This window comes from Erpetoichthys calabaricus, chromosome 16, assembly GCF_900747795.2.
Source record: "Erpetoichthys calabaricus chromosome 16, fErpCal1.3, whole genome shotgun sequence".
Classification (NCBI taxonomy): domain Eukaryota; kingdom Metazoa; phylum Chordata; class Cladistia; order Polypteriformes; family Polypteridae; genus Erpetoichthys; species Erpetoichthys calabaricus.
The window spans coordinates 97,445,679-97,465,641 of NC_041409.2; the positions used below are offsets into that span (position 1 = coordinate 97,445,679).

The window sequence follows — 19,963 nt, forward strand, 5'->3', positions numbered from 1 at the left end:
TTTTTTAAATACACAGGCAAGTGGGCTTCATTTTCTTTAAAAAAAATAATTAATTAATTAAAAAGACGCATTGTCTGACTCGTAATGGCAAGCCACGACTCTTTTGTTTTCAGAGCTGCTGTCTACTTTTTCACTTCTCATGTATTCGTGGTATTAAAATAATGGCACCTACAAAAAGAGAGATCAGCTTCATATTTAATTCCGGCAATTAAAACACACAACCTTAGTTGTCTTTGAGCTTTTCCTCATTTATATTAAATAAATACTAAAGGTTTTGGATTAACATGATGTGTATTGTATTTTGTTAGGCCCTTTCACACAAACTCTCTTCCTTGAGCTGTAATCTACTGTACTCAGCCCAGGCTTCACCTTTAAATCTCAACTCAGAACTTTCCTCTTCGACGGACTTTTGTCTTCTGTGTGATCTTTTTTTCTTCCCCCCCATGTATATGTAAAGCGACCTTACATTTGTGAAAGGCACTCTATAAATGCAACTTATTATTATTATTTACTAGCTGATTACCCAGGGCTTCGCTCACTGAGTGCAAGGGAAAAAAATAATAGTAGACTATAAGTTATTAAACAGTAACACATTAACATTTTAAGAAGTAACATTGAGCACTACTGGAGTGGTTTCGGGTAAACTACATTTTAAAGGCGCTATAACACAACAGGTAAGTAGTACTAACAGCAGCTAAAATGTATTTGGATCATCTCTCGGTAGTAGATCCCTTTTGAAAGGCGCTACACGACAGCTGTGGTATAGAAATTACATTTTCTATGTGAACGTCCAAATTTCTGCCTGTGGTAATGTGCCTTACTGGCATTACCAGCAATTAAAGAAAATTAGTTTTGTGTCCTCTGCAGCGTTAAGAGAGAAAGGCTTTGGTTTGGCATGAAAGGAAAAAAGGTATAAAGAAAGGAAATTTGCCTTTTTCTTTTATATAGTGTAGAGAGACGTCTTCGCTGACAAGCGCCTTTTGGGGAGCGTCACGGCGGGTCTCGTGTAGACTGGAGAGACGGCCCTGCCATTAACCGGCCGGGATGGCACTGTCGGTCCTCCACTCCTGTGCGTGCCTCCCGCGACCTCATAACCCTATACGTGCAAAGAAAGTGCGAAGCGCCTTAATATTAGTTTGACGCGGTCTAGAAAAGGGATCCCGTGTTTGTAGTTGTCTGGGCTGTAGCTCAGGGGAAGGAGGAAAAAAATGAAAAGTGCTGACTTTCACTTAAGGCAGAAGCGCAGTCACCGTCTCAAAGGCCGGCACAGCTATGTACGCGTGCGCGCGCCGGCTGATCGACTTTTATAGTATTTTTGCAGGGCAGGAGACGCCAATTTTTGCAGACACGTTCATGTCATCACGTGCCTATGGAGGGATGACGTAGAACAGGTTAATTGTTGGCGCGAGGGCACCGAATACAAAAAGGAATTACAGCGCCTGACAACCTTGCACTATGTGCCTGTGATTCAAGAGACAAATAATTCTGATAAATGTGGACGCTGCCCTTCTATGCTTAACGGGCAGAAGGTCCAAACAATTCCCAAGTCCAACACTTTACATGAAGAAGTCTGTACATCTTCTTAGATGTAAACTCTCCATCTCCTTAAAATAATTGATTACAAAAGCATCCTTGAATGTTGCGGGGTTTTAGTGACCCAAACTCACCTTAAGGGACAGTAAGTAGTCGTGCAGGGCAATTTACAAATATAGTCCTGCTTCGATGGCGCCGATTACACTCATTCGCAAAGATTTCCACTCTCCCAGGAGCCGACGGGACACTTGAAGTGTCACAAACAGTGCGAGAAGAGAGGACGCTGCTCGAAACTGTGAAGCTCTCGACCCGGCAGAGCAGCCCGACATTCCGTGCCTCCCAGCGTCCACTTTGTTCTCAATGTAATTTCCATATCGCGTGGTCATACGTAATTTCCATTTCATACGTAATTTCCATATCGCGTGGTCATACGTCATTTCCGTTTCAAACGCGAAAAGGATTTTATATATATAGATTATTATGGTGAGCTGATCCCAGTAAGAAAGTCAAATTAAATTTGTTGTATGCCAGTGGTTCCCAATCTTTTTCGATTCTTGGCACCCTTGCTGAATCCAGGTTTTCCCAAGGCGCACTCCCCCCCGAACCCGTCAAATTCTAATTTGCAAAATAGCCAATATATATATATATATATATATATATATTTAATTAAAGAGTTAAGTAGAAATTAGTAAAACACATATTTAGGTTCCCTTGTCCGATGCTAGCATTGCATTGCTAGATATTGACGCCTGCTTATAAAAACTACCTTTTTGTTGATTTAACCCTTTTAACTTTCTGGTAAAGTAGTCACGAGATTTACTAACCACGCTGGGATGATTGGTTTCTAAATGGCGTTTCAACTTGCACTCTGGTGCCAAAACTTTCATACACAGTACACACTGTGGCCTCTCTTCGCCTTTGACTTCTGTCAATGTAAAACCAAAGTCCAAATAACGGTCATCATATTTTCGATATTTGTGCTTCTTCACACTCTGGTTGGCAGTGTGCCCTCTTTACTTTCATTCTCACAACGCTTATTACTGTTTAGTAAAAACGGATCCATTTTTAAAAACAGATATGAGGAAGAAATACTTCAAAAACTTCACTTGACTTAATCACAACAATATACAGTTGATACAATCTCCGAAAACTAATTCAGCACTAAGATCGTGCGAAACCGACAGCTATTTACAGTATATACGAACACGAATTACTGAGAAAGTTCAACAAAACTGCTAAAACAATCGAGAAACTTAATTATTGTAGAGCACCATCTAGTAACCATTTGTAGAGGCTTCCGCAAACAGTTTTTACCAAGTGAGGTACTGGTTTGCACCATGTCCGTCAGATCGTCGCATCCTATCACATTGAATTGAAAATGGTAATAAATTATGAAAATTTTTTAATATCTTGCGGTGTTCCTGTGAGGAACCAGCGTTGTATGCATTTGTCATCTATTGCAGTTGCTTGTTGGAAAAATAAAAAAATCTCAAAGTTTGCTTTGACAGGCTCTTCCTCACCGTTTATTATTCCTGAAGAAGAGGTCATCCACCTGAAATCTAAGCCTGTTCAGGCCCGGTCAGTACTTGGATGGGAGACCACCTAGGATAAGCTTGGATTGCTCCTGGGTGAGGTGTTGGTGAATCCAGCAGGGGGCGCTTACCCTGAAGCCTGAATGTTGATTCCAATGCCCAGGTACAGTGACGGGGACACTGTGCTGTTAAAATGGCACCATCCTCTGGAAGAGACCTAAAACTGAGGTCCTGACTCTTAGTGGTCCAAGAAAAGTGCCCTGGGCCTACTTCATAAAGTGTATCCCGATGTCTTGGTTAAATTGCCCACTACGGCCTGGTCATTCTAACACCCTAATAATCCCTGGTCTGTAATTGTCTCTCTCTGTCACCACCTAACAGCTAATGTGTGGTGAGGGTACTGGCACAGTAATGGCTGCCTTCACATCATTTAGGTGGTTGAAGTGGATCTCCACTCACTATGAACAGCTCTTTGAGTAGTAAGAAAAGCGCTATATAAATATAAAGATTATTATTATTATTAATAATATTAACAGGCTAACATAACAGATTCCAACTCTCCTGGCCACACCATGCAGTCTTCTCTTATCTGCGGCACTCAGTTTGGATATTCTGAGAAACAACAATTCAGGGCCGGAAAACCCCACAGTCGGCATTAACATGCAGAGTGGGGCTGACGGCTCAGGTGGTAGTGTGGGACCGCTGGGGAAATGCAGTTATTAAAAGAGCTGTGCTGTGGAGGGAGAAAGAACAGCTGTGAAGGATTCTGTGACCACCAACGAGAGGGTGACGGGCACACGTAAGCGTGACCATATGTCTCCTCTCTTGTAGCCTTCCTTCGATGGCTTCCGGTCCGTCCCGGGGTTGATGGTTTTGTTTGTTTTCGGGTGCCCAAATGGGTTAGCGCCTTCCTGTCTCCGACCTTTTTTAGCTTTATATTCCATCTCATCGTCTCATCTCGTCTCGTCGGACGCTCTTAGTGGTGCCAAGGGCTCGCGTAAAACTTTAAAGGTGAGTGGGCTTTTGCAACAGCCACTCCTGGTTATTGGAAGAAACTTACCTGCTTATGTCAGGTCTGCTGCATCTTGTGACTATTTCTAAATCCAGATTGAAAACACGTCTTTCTTTTCTTTAGCTTTAAATTAGAATCGGTTTCTTTAATACTTTTACTGTGTTTTTTATTTTAAATTTATCCTGTCTTAGAGTGTAGTTTTTCTTACCGTATTTATTTTAACAGAGTACTTTGGTTAGCATTGTTTTTTAAGTGTGCTTTATAAATACATTCAATTGAATTAAACTGAAATGTTGCTGAGTTTGTATTCTGCTGTGACTTATGTGTGTACAACATAACTAACGTAATCCTCCAGGTGTGCACATTCTAAACGGGAAATGTTTCACCTTCTTTTGAGGGGTGAAACATGAATATTGAGTGAAGGATGATGAAGTTATAGCCAGTTAAATCAAGAATAGCAGAAAACGTATGCAAAAGAGGCTGAGTTTAAAGGGTTAAACAAAAATGGAAACCAACGACATCTGTCCATGAATTAATTGATAAACCTTGGCCAGTGGGCAACAGAGGGGGAGATTAAAATCATACAAGAGAAAGTCAACAATCAAATCACAGTCCTGGAGACCTCAGCTAAATGGCCGCACTCTATAGTGGAGTCGGTGCTGACCATCCAATCTGATGAGAGAATCTTGCCACCCGGTAACGATAACACTCCTTTATCCAAGATGGCTTTTCATACACAGGAGGGCAGCCTGGCACTACAGTGCAACAGTGGCACCAAGTGCCACATCCAGACACGGAGAAGAGAAACAGATTAGAGGAGAGTTAGTAAGAGTTTAAAAAATACTGTGAGACTTTTATTTTTGTACAAGTGACTAAAAAACAGAAATACAGTATGCACAACCCATCAGCAGCTCTAGTCAGGGTATGCCGGACTAAAGTTGTGACTCCTCAGCCTAATTTAAAAGCTGAAATTGATGGGGCATATCTTATATTAGCAGATGGGTCATTCCACAGCTCTGGGGCCCTGTAGCTAAAAACTCGACCTCCCACTGTTATTTTATTAATCCAGATATCCAGATACTGAGAAGAGAAACAGAATAGAGGAGAGTTAGTAATGGTTTTAAAATATTGTGATAATTCTGTTTCTGTACAAGTGACTAACAAACAGAAATACAGTATGCACAAGCTCATCAGCAGCTCCAGTCAGGGTATGCAGTACTAAAGTTGTGACTCATCGTGCTGATTTAAAAGCTGAAATTGATGGGGTATCTCTTATATCAGCAGATGGGTCATTCCACAGCTCTGGGGCCCTGTAACTAAAAACACGTCCTCCGACTGTTATTTTATTAATCCACATCCAGATATAGAGAAGAGAAACAGAATAGAGGAGAGTTAGTAATGGTTTAAAAATATTGTGATAATTCTGTTTCTTTACAAGTGACTAACAAATAGAAATGCAGTATGCACAAGCGCATCAGCAGCTCTAGTCAAGGTATGCAGTACTAAAGTTGTCACTCATCGGCCTGATTTAAAAGCTGAGATTGATGGGGCATCTCTTATATTAGCAGATGGGTCATTCCACAGCTCTGGGGCACTGTAACTAAAGATTCGACCTCCCACTGTAATTTTATTAATCCAGATATCCAGATTTTATTAATCCACATCCAGATATCGAGAAGTGAAGCAGAATAAAGGAGAGTTAATAATGGTTTATATTGTGATAGTTCTGTTTCTGTACAAGTGACGAACAAGCGGGAATGCAGTATGCACAGCTCATCAACAGCTCTAGGCAGGGTATGCCACACTGAAGTTGTGAGTCTTCAGCTGGGATTTAATAGCTGAGACTGAAGGGGCACCTCTTATAGCAGCAGGCAGGTCGTTCCACAGCTTCGGGGCCAGATTAAGACCTTCAGAGGCCCTAAGCACTTAAATGATTGTGGTGTCCCCATATATACTGTATCTAATTTAAAATATAAATAATAATGAACTGTAAAATAAAAATGTTTTTTTAATGAAACAAAATTTACAGTAAAATGGAAAACAAGGTTTGTTTTTGTGTACTTCCAATTTATTTGAAATGTTTTCTCTTACTTTTGCTAACTGCAAAGTCTTTGATCAGATGCTCAAAACCCATCTTACGTAACACGTCTGCTTCTGTACTTATCAGAGATAATGCATCCAGCCTGCCTTGTTGCGTAGCTGTTCTGTTGGGATTTTTAATGTGCTTCAACTGAGAAAATGAACGCTCAGCTAAGCAGGGCTCCGCCATTTTCAGTTTTTCACCGTATGGTCTGTAGGAAATCCGGCGATGGAAAATTTCTTTGATGTCCCCCTTCCCTTGATGCCCTAAGCACATGCATATTTTGCTTAATGGTTAATCCAGCCTTGTTTGGGGTCCTGTAACTAAAAAGCTTGACCTCCCACAATTATTTTATTAATCTAGATATCCACATTTTGTTAATCCACATCGAGATACTGAGAAGAGGAGGGTTAGTAAGAGTTTAAAAATATTGTGATACTTACACCTCTGAAGTGAAAACAAATCACTGCAAAGTGGTGTAAGTTAATTACAAATATAAAACACAGAATTATTGATCACGTAAGTATTCACCCCCTTTCAAGTCAGTATTTAGTAGATACAAATCTGGCAGCCATGACATCCTTGAGCAGTTTAGCCAGGATATCAGGATACACCGTACTCCTTACGAAGGATACCCAGGGATCTTTTATGACCACAGAGAGTCAAGACCTCAGTTTCACGTCTCATCTGAAGGACGGCTCCATTTTTACAGCACAGTGTCCCCTCCCCGTCACTGCACTGGGGCATTGGGATCCACATTCAGACCACAAGGTAAGCGCCACCTGCTGGTCTCACCAACACTTTTCCTAGATGGTCTCCCATCCGAGTCCTGGCCGGGCCTGGACATGCTTACCATTCGGATGGATGACCTCTTCTGAAGTGCAGGTGGTATACGATAACAAACAGCTGAGTGTCAACTTTTCTCCACTCCAATTGGCTGAATTGACCGATTTGCACGGTTGGAGTCGTGTCTGATATGAATTCACGAAAGCAAAAATTCCCTCGAGTCCAGTTATTTAGGATCTTTTCTAGGTGTCCCAACAAATGTCTCCAGTCCATTTTAGAAGATCTTTGTAGTATAAGCCACCATGAACTCTTGTCACACTTGCTTTGCTTTACTCAGTGACATCTCAATGGCATGCAGGAACATGGGGGACAATTGCTTTTCAAGCCACTTTTTTTCAATGAGCTGTAAGGAGACCAACACATTTGCCCCCGTCTGTACTTTAGCTTTTATCAGCTTTTTCTGTTCTCATAGGTTAAACTGTTTATTTTCTTGTAAATGAATAATAACCGTCGGAATGGAATGCTGAGTGAAATGTTGAACTGGCGCACCTGAAAAAGAAAAAAAGAAAATTTCCCTTCAACTTGAAGGTTTCTCCTTTTGCACTCGGGTTTTCAAGTTTCAAGTGCCCTTATTGTCAGTGGCATTTCATAATCCAAGCACTGAAGTAGATACTGCCGTGCCCACCTTAGTGCGCTTGCCCGTTGATTTCTTTTGTTTGAAATCCAGCAGTCATGGCACTTGTGTTTTCCTTTTTTCTTTTGGGTCAATCATTAACGCAGGTGCCAGGTGAGCTGGTGAACAAGGGTGAGGGGAGTACTGGTGGAGGAGGCTTTATATCACAAAGTGCTCTCTGCTCTTAAACGGTTTCATTTTCTATTTGTGTGTCTAAAAGAGGAATGTAAAAGATTCAAAACTGACGGTAAGTTCGGCGAACAGCACTCTCAACACAGGTGTTGCTCATCCTGGTAGGTGTCAAACCTCAAGTGGTAGAAGCTCACTTTGTAGACTTTAAAGCAGTGTCAAAAGTAAATGGGCCTCATATTTCAAAATGGACCTTTACAGATCGTTGTCAGTGCCTTCGCAGCCCCACCCAATTCATTGCAAGTATCGAAAATTAAATTGCATAGTAAATTTTAAACCATCGTTCGGATTCATTTCAAATCTCGTGCCACGTGGTCTTGTCATGTTTTATTTTATAAATGACATCTCCCAGTGAGAAGAGAGAAACCTGAAGCTTGAAGCCATGTGTGTCTGTCTCCAGTAACCACTGGTCATTCACTGTCGGTGGACTTTTGGGGTCCTCGGCAAGCATCTGAGCTTAATACAACTGGTCCCAGTGATCAGAAGTCCATCTTCATAGAACGTTTGGATCTGAATGGGCTTTCCGCTCACAATAGTGCTGACGTACGTACTGTGAAATCTCAGCCTGCTCGGTCACTTCCATTTCTCCATACTGCAGTTGTGAGTTTTGTTTAGTGGCGAGAATGTCCGAGAAAAAGAAGTGTGAAGTTTCAGCATACAGAGAGCTCTACAGCTCAACATTGTTGTGTTCACCTTTGTGTCGAGCTTCCAGTAAATACAACAAAGTAATCGGTTTTCAGACACTTCCCTTCCGATGCTGAATCCCGATCTAAATGGATCGTCACTATCTGGAGAGAGATCTTTACGGTTAGTCCCCGTACCCGAGTTTGCAGCCATCATTTTCGAAAATAGGATTTTCGTGAGCCACTATGTGAAACAAGGTGGTGACTGTTGGAGAAGGGAGTGGTCCCTGCGTTGTTTGAGTGGAACAATTTCTCCATTCCAATTTCAAGACCGGGCCTTTGGGAGAGGAGAAAGTGACTGATGGAGGAAGACACACCAGACGAAGATAAGAAAGGAGAAGGAGGATGATAAAATTGAGGACCACGACTACACTTCGACTCCGCATCCAGCAGTTGTTGACGTAGCACTTCATGAACCCACGCTGAGCTGAGGAAACAAATTGAGATCCTTACAATGAAGCAGCAGTTTGGCATCCATCGTTTTACTGGCTCAAACAGAGACCTTCGCTTTTTTATAAGGTAAGATGTCCATCAGACTCAAGTTAAGTATTAAGCTTACATACACATTCACCTGTCCCTAAATAAAGTTCAACAAATTATTAAAATTCTGTTTTTTAAAGAAGCCTAGTGTCATCTTCTATTTGCCCCATGTATGTTCATAGTAGACACAAGTTTGTTATACGTCCAGATCTTACCTTCGTAATTGTGGATGGAACTTGAAACAAAACAGTTTAGTTTGAAGCCCTTCTCCGTTTGGAGAATGCAACTTGCGTCATTTACTGTAAGTCTGGGCACATCTTGAAGCGACCGGATGAAAAAACGCCATAGCTAGTCTGTTTTGATATCAGTGCTGGAAGTGAAGTAGCCGACTGACATGGAATCTAGAAGATAGTGTGCCTATGAGTGGCTACCTGAAAATAACCGGAACCTGTACCTGGCGCACAATCTCGACTTAGCTACGAATTTCACCACTAGGTGTAGCACACTTACAGTTTATACATATAATGTTCCATACAATCGAGTGAAACTTAATAAAACTAAAATCCAATCAACGCCAACCCAAGAGAAAGAGAGGAAGGCCAACAGCCCGAGTAAAACTATTGAGAGTGGTAAAGAGAGAAAGGAGCCTTTCTCCTAAGTTGTGAATTTTCCCTTGGGATTAATAAAGTGGGGCGGCACGGTGGCGCAGTGGGTAGCGCTGCTGCCTCGCAGTTGGGAGACCTGGGGACCCGGGTTCGCTTCCCGGGTCCTCCCTGCGTGGAGTTTGCATGTTCTCCCCGTGTCTGTGTGGGTTTCCTCCGGGCGCTCCGGTTTCCTCCCACAGTCCAAAGACATGCAGGTTAGGTGGATTGGCGATTCTAAATTGGCCCTAGTGTGTGCTTGGCGTGTGGGTGTGTTTGTGTGTGTCCTGCAGTGGGTTGGCACCCTGCCCAGGATTGGTTCCCTGCCTTGTGCCCTGTGTTGGTTGGGATTGGCTCCAGCAGACCCCCCGTGACCCTGTGTTCGGATTCAGCGGGTTGGAAAATGGATGGATGGATGGATTAATAAAGTGTCTATCTATCTATCTATCTATCTATCTATCTATCTATCTATCTATCTATCTATCTATCTATCTATCTATCTATCTATCAATTTAACTGCTTATTCTAAAACTGATTTAGGTGTCTCTAGTGTGTGCCCAAGTTAGTGACAGAGAGTGCGAAAGGCACCATGGGAGTTTTTTAGTCTTTCAAGAGGCCGCACATGTCAGCACCAGGAGAGTCGTGTTTGTTTTAAAGGTTTGACCTTTTTCAAAGTCGGCCAGTCTTTAAAAGCTTGATTGAACAAACATTTCAGCTGGCAAAACGAGATCTTGTGTTTATTGGGTTGTCTCCAAGCCCCCATAATGCACTGCTGTCAAAGGTGAGAGTGAGCCGCTGTGTGCCTGCCTCTCCATCGCCCTGTTGAAGAAGTGAGGCCGTGCCCAGTGGATTAAGCCCGCTTGGCCGGCCTCTCATTGCTGGTGTTGCGCAGTGCGTTAGCAGCTCTTTCGGTATATACGTCTCTTAAGGAGACACCGTGAACAACATCAGAAATGTGACAAACGAGAGGAGACCGTTCAGCCCGTCAAGCTCGTGTGGGTAGCTAGTAGCTCATCTGCCCCAGTATCTCACCCAGATACCTCTTAAAGGTATGTTGTCAAGCCTTCTGCTCCAACCACACAACTCGGTAGTTTGCCCACAACTGTTCTGAGTGAAGATGCGCTTGCTAGCTCAAGTCTTAAATGCACTTCCGCTCAACAACCACTGCCGTGATTCGGCATTTGGCTAATTCTACTTTACCGATGCCTTCATTCATTTCCAGGTTTCCTCTGAATCTCTCTCTTTGTCTCCTGGTGCCCTACAGAAACGTGAGGCTGTGACAATCAGCTTCCATCTTGTTCTGTCATTGGCAGCATGTTGTACTTTGCCCCATGAGAGGTAAAGTTCTTTCATTTCTCAAGGATTCCGACTCACGGGACATGCAATCAATCTATAAATACAGTAAATAAATAAACAGAACAAGTGTATTGGGTGGCAGCATTGAATTGCCTGATGACAGTTGAGCAGATTTCATCTTCTACAGTCCTCCTCCAGGTTGCTTTCGGCCTTCCTTTTCCCAGCTCATATCTACTTTCGGAGATGCGGTTCTGGTCCATCTGGAGGCCGTTTTATTCTCCATCACCACACTGCGCGATCTTGGGTCTTCTTCTATAACTCAACAGAAGATACGGCAGAATCTACCAAGGCAGTTATTGTGGAATCCCTCAATCTTCTCCATGTCACTCTTGATGACGCACCAGCATGCTGGTGATCCGTACATGCTGTTGTATGGTCTCATCTTTGTTCTGAGGCTCTATTGTGTGGATTTCCAGGTGGGCCGGAGTCTAGCAAATGCACGACGGGCTTTACCTCGTCTTGCCTTAACGTCCTTAGCTGCAGCACCAAGGCAGGTGAACACCTCGACATCTTCAAGTGGGCTCCCATTCAGAATAACATGTTCATCAGATCTTTCATTGATGTGCATCCCTTGGGCTGTGGCAGTGCTTATGTTGAGGCCCGTTTTCTTTCCTCTGGATAAGCTTGATTTAATAATGCAATAAATGAAAGCACTCTGGAAACTCCAAGAAGAGCTGGGCAATGACCCTGGTATAATGTCCGTCGGACTAGATGAAAAAACGATATCAAAATCGGTCAAAAACCAAAGCGTTTGACAGTATAGTAGTGGCAGGAAGTGATTTAAGACAGGAAATTACATCAAAGCAGACAGACAGAAGTCTGGATTGAGGAAATCTATAGTTGCTGGAAGTGACGTCATCGACAGTATTTCAGAGACGGGATCGTTGTTTAGTGGCAATTTTGGGAAACCGGAAGTATTGTAGGCAAGTTAGGATTATTTTTCTTCTTTGGCTGTGTTGGTCATTAGTACACACAATCAACCCTTCATCTCGTGTAATATCACTCACCTTAGGGCTTGTTGGCTGCCTCCTAAGCACGCGCGTGTGTCATAATAGTCCGTAATCTACATCGATTGGTCGCTTCCATCCATTATCCAACCCGCTATATCCTAACTACAGGGTCACGGTGGTCTGCTGGAGCCAATCCCAGCCAACACAGGGCACAAGGCAGGAAACAAAATCCGGGCAGGGCTCCAGCCCACCGCAGTGGTCACTTCCATTGAATTCTTAAGCCCCCTGTGTATAACCAGTGTGGACGTTAGGGGTCGCTGTTGCCCCTTAAACCCAACAGACAAGACACTCTGGACACAAGTTAAAAGCACCAAGAGGTATTCTTGTAATTATTTCTTCTTTCCCATGTTCCAAAGCACCTCCACTATAATAAACACAATATCAATACTCTTCTTCTCCTCCACACCTCCCAGCAAGCTCCATCACACTCCTCCCAACTCTGGCTCGCTTGCTGGGTCTCTACCAGTCCTTTATATAGTCAGATGGAGAAATGTATTTATCTTCAGCGTACTTCCGGGCTATGTACTCAGTTGGGACTCCCCAGTCTCCCTGCAGTGTCTCCTGGCGACACCCACGGTACCCAGCAGGGCTGTGTTTGCCGAACACCAAGTCCCATAGTGCCCTGCGGGCATCCGGGGCACTGCTGCAGTCCAGGGAAGCTGCCATCTATCGTCCTGGGAGAGGGAGTGTCCCTGATAAAGCTGCCCTCCTCCATTCTTCCGTTACTGAGGTGTTACTGCCAGCCGTCCCTTACACCAGATTGGACCCATTTTAGAAAATGTCAGGAATTCCTGGATGAGCAAACATTTACCTACTGGGTAGCATTTCAAACAGGTGTCAGGCTTTGGATACTTGAGACCATAAAGTGTGCCACTGCTGCCTGATTGTGCTGAAAAATGATCAGACATAAGGGGGCTGTCACATGTTTACCAAAACTGTACCCTTACCCTCTCTAAAATGTTGGCAATGCATTGGGGGGAAGAGCGCAAAGCCTTGATATGCATTTAGTCCCATTGGTGGACACTCTTGGGCTTCACTGCCAGTGATTCTGGAAGGTGGATGTTGTGATGCTGTTGAACGCGATCCACATTTTCAGGGTCCTTTTTGTCTGACAGGTGATCGAGACACAGCTTGTGCCCATGTGCTGTTTTTAAAAAAAGCATCTGATGAGAAGAAGCTTGGAATTGTGTCGCCTGGTACTTGACTCTGAGGGATTTTCCTTCTTTGTAGGCTCAGCTCCAGTACGTCCAGCAGGAGAAGGAAAACGCGGTGAAGCAGTGCAAGAAGTTGGAGGACGAGGTCCAGACTCTCCAAGTCTATTACGGGTAGGTCTGCATTCCCTTTCCTTTCTCATTTCCCAAAGTTTTTGTTCCAATTTTCTGCTTTGTGTGTCCCCGTCTCCTTTAAAGTGTTTTGAGCGCCCAGTGCACAATTTACAGAAGGCACCTACGCCATTTACAAAACAACCGCAGCACCTCTCCTTTTATTTTGGGCATACTGGCCCTTAACCCCTGGTAGCTGTTCAAGAAGAAATCATAATAAACAGAAAAAAACGATTTACTCTCCTGGCCCTCAATTCTGAGTCAGGGGCAGCCATAGGCAACATTTGCTCCACTTTAGTCAAAGGGTGTAGGATGATATTACTAGCTCAAAGCCAGCAGGTGGCACTGGTGTGCAAACTGTAGCACTCAGAAATGAATAAAACCCCACTGGGGACCCTCAGGGTCAAAATGTTGGCTTCCAAAATATTTTATCTTGTCTGTATGATCCTAGAGAACAACAATGCAAAATTTGATCCAGATTTGGCCCTAGCCTGGTAGGTCTCTTAAGTGGTCCGATTGCCCACATTGTGAGATTTTAGACTTGCTGTTTAACCCAACAGACCATCTTTGTCCAGCAGGTAGCAAAGAATAAAGACAGCAGCATGCAGTCTCTCCATATCTGGCTGCCCAGCTTGAAACCTGCACTGTAATGCTGTGCCACCCTGTGCCACCACCAATAGAATCCGAGGGGAAGGCTTTATCATCATTTGCTATGCCACACGTTAACCTGTCCAGAGGAGGTCTAACAAATGAAGTGTCTTGCACCCAATCACACACTCGCCTGAATAGCACCTTATCTGTTTACAACAGCGGCTTCTTTTTCTTTTCCCCTCCATGAAATGACGTGTTCTTCAAATCTTTAAAGGTGCTTTGTTTCCGCCAGGTGTAAAGAGTCGCCTTCCATGCGTATCTGCTGATTTTGGTAGATCTTTGCATACAGGCAGCCATAGGCTAATTGGGCTTTGAGATGTAATCTCCCGAATCCCTAGGGAGTCACGGTGCATATTACAGAGGAAGAGTAATTCTGTTCAGCTGTCTTCCTCAGTAAGATGATTACCAAATTACCTGCAAATTTATATACAGTGTGTATGTATATATATATATATATATATATATATATATATATATATATATATAGTGTACACACACACACACAAGGGGTGTTCAGTTATAAACAGGAATTTTCATGCTCTGTTCTTATTAATAGTGCAAGGTAGACATGACTCAATGGACAAACACACGCGTATGTGAACTTGTCATTAGTAGTGCTGACTCCTCTTTCCCCCCTTCCTGTCAGTTGTAATCAGCATGGCGGAGCAGCAGGTACACAGTAGTGTTGTGCAGCGCATTATTATTCAGTTTTTGACAAATGAAGGTGTCATTCCATCTCAGATTTATTTGAGACTTAAAAAACAGTTTAGTGATGAGCATCTCTCTCAGTCTAGAGTGTATGATTAGGGCAAGTCACTCAGAGGGGGACGATCATCTCTTTGGTCCACTTAAGGAATTTTTAGGAGGGAAGAAATTCAAGCTGAATGAAGAGGTTATTGACGCTGTGCAGGAACGAGTCAACATGTAGTCAAAAGATAAATAGATTGCAGTGGCAGGAGACTACATAGAAAAATAGTCATTTCATTGTATTCAATAAATAAGGCATAGCTGATAAATTCCTGTTTATATTTGAACGCCCCTTGTATGTATGTATATGTGTGTGTATATATATATATTGTGGCACGTGGATGGGGGTGGCACCCAGCCGGGACGCCCAGGAAGACAGGAGGAGGGCTAATTCCTCCTCCAGACCACGAGGGGGCGTCCGCCCTGGTTGTATTGGGGGCCACAGGTACAAGGCTTGGAAGCCCAACCCTGTAGGGGCCCGTGGCCACCGCCTGGGGGGCGTCCCCCAGCACTTCCGCTACACCAGGAAGTGCTGGGGGGGGAAGAAGACTGGGGACACCTGGAGGTCTTCCGAGAGCACAGCCGGCACTTCCACCACACAGGGGAGTGTCCGCAGAGAAGTGTCGGGAAAGCACCTGGAGCCCATCCGGGTGTGTATAAAAGGGGCCGCCTCCCTACAAACGATGACTGGAGTCGGGCAAGGAGTGGACAAGGTTCTGAGTGGAGGAGGCCTGAAGGAAGCAGGCACTGGAAGAGAGGCCTGGACTTTGGGGAGATTGGTGCTGGAGGCACTGGGGTTGTGCACTTAAAATGGTGCCCGTCTGTCTGTGTCCGAGCTGCTTCTCACAATATATATATATATATATATATATATATATATATATATTATATATATATATTAGGGGGTTTCCCCCTGCTTGCTTCGCTTACCAACCTGCCTGGCCTATGCTACGCGCCAGCTACTTTGCGTCTCTGCCACTCGTTTTGTGAAGAGGGGGGCTGAACGCACCCCAAGGAGACACAGTCGCTCCTCCGAAACCCCCTCTTAAACGGTGATACAATGGGAAACAAATACATTTTTTTTTTTACCTCCTCTTTATTCGGTCACCTGCTAGTTTGCTACTGCTGCTGCCATGCCATGTTATCTGCATCTCGCATGATGCTTCAAACATTTAAAAGCCTGTACAGCAGCTGTCCTACTCTTTGTCTTTTATTTCCGGCCCTGGGTGTGGTTAAATTTTTTGCCACGAAGTCTCGCCACGCTGGACGTGAGTTCTTGATATTTTTTAGTTTCAAATTTAAAAACGGAATACGAATCTGAAAATCTAACAACATCACATTAAAGTTCGATAAATTCTGAAAGGAATCATACCAAATATATATACTGTATGTAGGTTTTAAAATAAGCTTGATTTAAAGCTGACAAAAAAGTGACATAAAATTGCTGCACAAAATCATTACACTTTTAGGCTTAGGATTTTATATATATAATAGTCATTTAGCCTGTTATAATAACGGGCGCTAGAACAGTAGTGCATAAACATTAGTAGGAACAGTCTATATTAAATGGCAAGGGACTTTGACCTCATTCTGTTTGTTGGTCGTATTTTTTTTTGTTTTTCAGCCTTTCTTTTGTTGTTTACTTGCTGAGCTGACCGTTCTTCATGGGCTGCTGCCATGTATTGTGTGTCTTTAATTTTCTGTGACAATAATACTGGCTTGTACGTCCGTAATATACCTTTAATTTTCTCTGGCGGTAATACAGGCGTGCGCGTCAGTAATATGCCTTTAATCTCCTCTGACAGTAATACTGGCTTGTATGTGGCTGTAATATGCGTCACTGTATTGTGTACCTTTAATTTCCTCTCACAGTAATACTGGTTTGTATTTCCGTAAAACGCCTGTAATTTTCTCTGACAGTAATATCATGCATCGCACCGTGCCCCGCGCATGCGCACTTCACCAGAAGACACCCACACACGGACACCTGGACGCACACAGGGATTTTATTAAAGAGAATATAGAGAGAGAGAGTAGATATATATACAGTGCTCAGCATAAATGAGTACACTCACTTTAAAAAGTACGAATTTAATCAGTAGCTCAATGAACAAAAGAACAATGTCCAAAATTTTCACAAGGCTGAGTTTTATTGAACACTTGTTAAACTCCATAACATAAAATTAAGGTTAATAATATAACTTAGATCACAAAATCTTCAGTTTCACTCAAATTGGTTGAAGCAAAAATTAATACACCCCGCAACAAAAACTACTACATCTAGTATTTTGTATGACCACCGTGATTCTTAAGGACAGCACCAAGTCTTCTAGGCATGGAATAAACAAGTTGGCGACATATTGCAACATCTATCTTTTTCCATTCTTCAAGAATAACCTCTTTTAGAGCCTGGATGCTGGATGCTGGATGGAGAGTGATGCTCAACTTGTCGCTTCAGAATTCCCCACAGGTGTTCGATTGGGTTCAGATCAGGAGACATACTTGGCCATTCAATCACCTTCACCCTGTTCTTCTTCAGAAATGCAACAGTAGCTTTAGATGTGTGTTTTGGATCATTGTTGTGTTGGAAAAGTGCACGACGACCAAGTGCACGGAGTGATGGCAGCATCTTCTCCTTCAGTATAGAGCAGTAGTACATTGTTGAGTTCATGATACCATCAATGAAATGCAGCTCCCCAACACCAGCAGCACTCATGCAGCCCCACATAAGGACACTGCCACCACCATGTTTCACTGTAGGCACCATGAATTTTTCTTTGAAATCCTCACCTTTACAACGCCATACAGTTTTGAAACCATTAGTTCCAAAAACAGTGATCTTTGTCTCATCACTCCAGAGTATAGAGCCCCAGTAGTCTTCATCTTTTTCAGCATGGGCCTTAGCAAATTCTAGGCGTGCGTTTTTCTGCATGGGCTTTAGGAGAGGCTTCCTTCGTGGACGATACCCATGCATGCCATTCCTCTGCAGTGTGCGCCGTATTGTGTCACGGGAAACGGTCACTCCAGTTTGGCTTTCTACTGCTTTAGCTAACTGCAGTGAACTTGCATGGCGATTTTCTTCAACCCTTCTCATCAGAAGACGCTCCTGTCGAGATGTTAACTTCCGTGGACAGCCTGGACGTCTCTGTAAGATGGTTGCACTTCCATCTGTCTTAAATTTTTGGATCACTTTGGCTACAGTATTTTGACTGATATGTAAAGCTTTGCTGATCTTCTTGTAGCCCTCACCTTTTTTGTGTAAAGTAATGATTTCCTTTCTCAGATTTTTTTGACATTTCTCTTCCATGTGGAGCCATTGCTGACAGCATGAAATGGGAAGGGCTTTTCTTTGTTAAGTAATGTCCTTTTATAGTCACCTGTCTGCTGGACACCTCTTAAATGAATCATTAGACTCACCTGTGATTGAATGCCTGTTAATTGGACTTTTGTAGTCTTAAGTGTGTCTTTTCTCCTAAGACTATAATTGGGGTGTACTCATTTTTGCTACATGGGCTTGAATGAATTTGTTAGGATAATCACTTTTTTGTGTGTGAAAATTAACAAATCTTGTTTGCAATCAATGGCCCACATTTGTGGGAGTATTTTGTAGTACAGTATCTCATAGACAATGTTGATATTGAAAGGAAACTAAAGGTTTTCTGACAAATGTAGTGGGGTGTACTCATTTATGCTGAGCACTGTATATATATATTTACACACGCACACACCCCTATACTAGCTGTCCCCTGTGTCTCCGCTCACATAGTAGTGAAACAGGACAAACTTTAAAAATCAATGAGAAAATGTAATGGTTGTCAAGTGGAAGGTAGGCATGCTCCAATGTCAAATGTTGGCACTGTATCTGATTGTGTTCAGCTGTAATGGGAGGGTGTCCCCAACATGGACTGTGATATCTCACCAGGACTCCGCCCACCTCCCCTCTCCTGAGGTCCCACTTTCCGCTCCCCTCGGCCCACAGCCTCTCTGTCGGATTTGTGCGAGTAAATCGGTACCACAAGCGAACTATGATACTTAGCGCAATGGGAGAAGTTGCAAAAAGAACCAGAATGTTCAAGCAAATTATAGAGAGAAACCCGATCTAAATCTGTTAAATAGTCCTCTCATTCACTAGCTAAGCGGATGTAAGATATACCCCGAGGTTGGGGCGCCCCCTGCAGCCTCTCTCTCGGATTAGCGCGAATATATCACTCCTGCAAGCGAACTCTGATTCTTGGCGTGAAGTCACAAAATCAACTGGAATGTTCAAGCAAATTATAGAAAGAAATCTGATCGAAATCCATTAGTTATCTCTTGAAAAGTGGGCAGACGTACAGACTGACAGACATTGGAATTTATATATTATTATAGATATATACACATATATATTTGTAGCTGGAGATCCACAAAGGAAGAAAGTGAATGACGTATCATAAAGTAGTTTTTATTCCTGAGCTTTCAGGTCCTCCCAGGGGCCTTCATCAGAGGATGATGCTTAGATATACTAGAAGCAAAATAAGGCCTGGTGGTCAGGTAATTGAGGTGGGGTTGGGAGGGTGTTGGTCGTAAAGTTTTATTTATTATGAGGATGTTCTTCTTAAGTTTGCATATGCTGGGTTTATGTCCAAATGTCTGTTAATGGCATTTTCGTTTGATAGCCAAGATTCAGCCAGCTCTCTGGCACTTTTAGTACTGGCCTTAAATCTTACTTGTACATTATCCCAGTTAAATGTTTGTCCGGTTGATTTTGTATGCGTATAAATCAGTGATCGTGAATCCTTCCTTCCGACGGCGTTGCGATGTTCATGTATTCATGATGCGATTCTTTTTGACGTTTGTCCGATGTATACCACTGGGCAAGAACTGCATGGAATGCTATAAACGGCGTTTCGTGTTTCTGCTGCCGATTTCTTATTTTTGGCATTTAAAAGGACCGTGCGCAGATTGTCCGTAGTTTTGTGTGCTATTCTTATGCCTGATTTGGGCAGGATACGTGCTGCACCTTCTGACACTCTGTGATGATAAGGAAATGTGTACCAGGTGGGATGGGGGGGTCAGACTGGAGTCGATTGTTATATACACATATATATATATATATATATATATGCAATGGTGAAGTGCCTGCCATTGCCCAGGTAAATTTGTAGAATGGGTTAACGAAAGAAAGGTTTATGTGTTTTTGCAGGCTGTCCCATCCGTCATCCACACTGCCTGTCTATCAATGTCTTTGCTCTCATGAGTCGGGAAATTGTTCTTTTCGGGTCTGATTGG

At 43.1% G+C, this 19,963-nt stretch overlaps 1 protein-coding gene across 2 annotated transcripts in view; it reads left to right on the top strand.

The window, feature by feature from the left end:
• The window catches only part of mipol1 (mirror-image polydactyly 1), a 295,842-nt gene that overhangs the window by 213,028 nt on the left and 62,851 nt on the right, over nucleotides 1-19,963 (top strand). For both annotated transcript variants that reach the window (XM_028821473.2, XM_051920033.1), the window contains one exon: nucleotides 13,206-13,300. In XM_028821473.2, coding sequence (XP_028677306.1) covers nucleotides 13,206-13,300 — 95 coding nt within the window. The remainder of the gene's footprint in view (nucleotides 1-13,205; nucleotides 13,301-19,963) is intronic.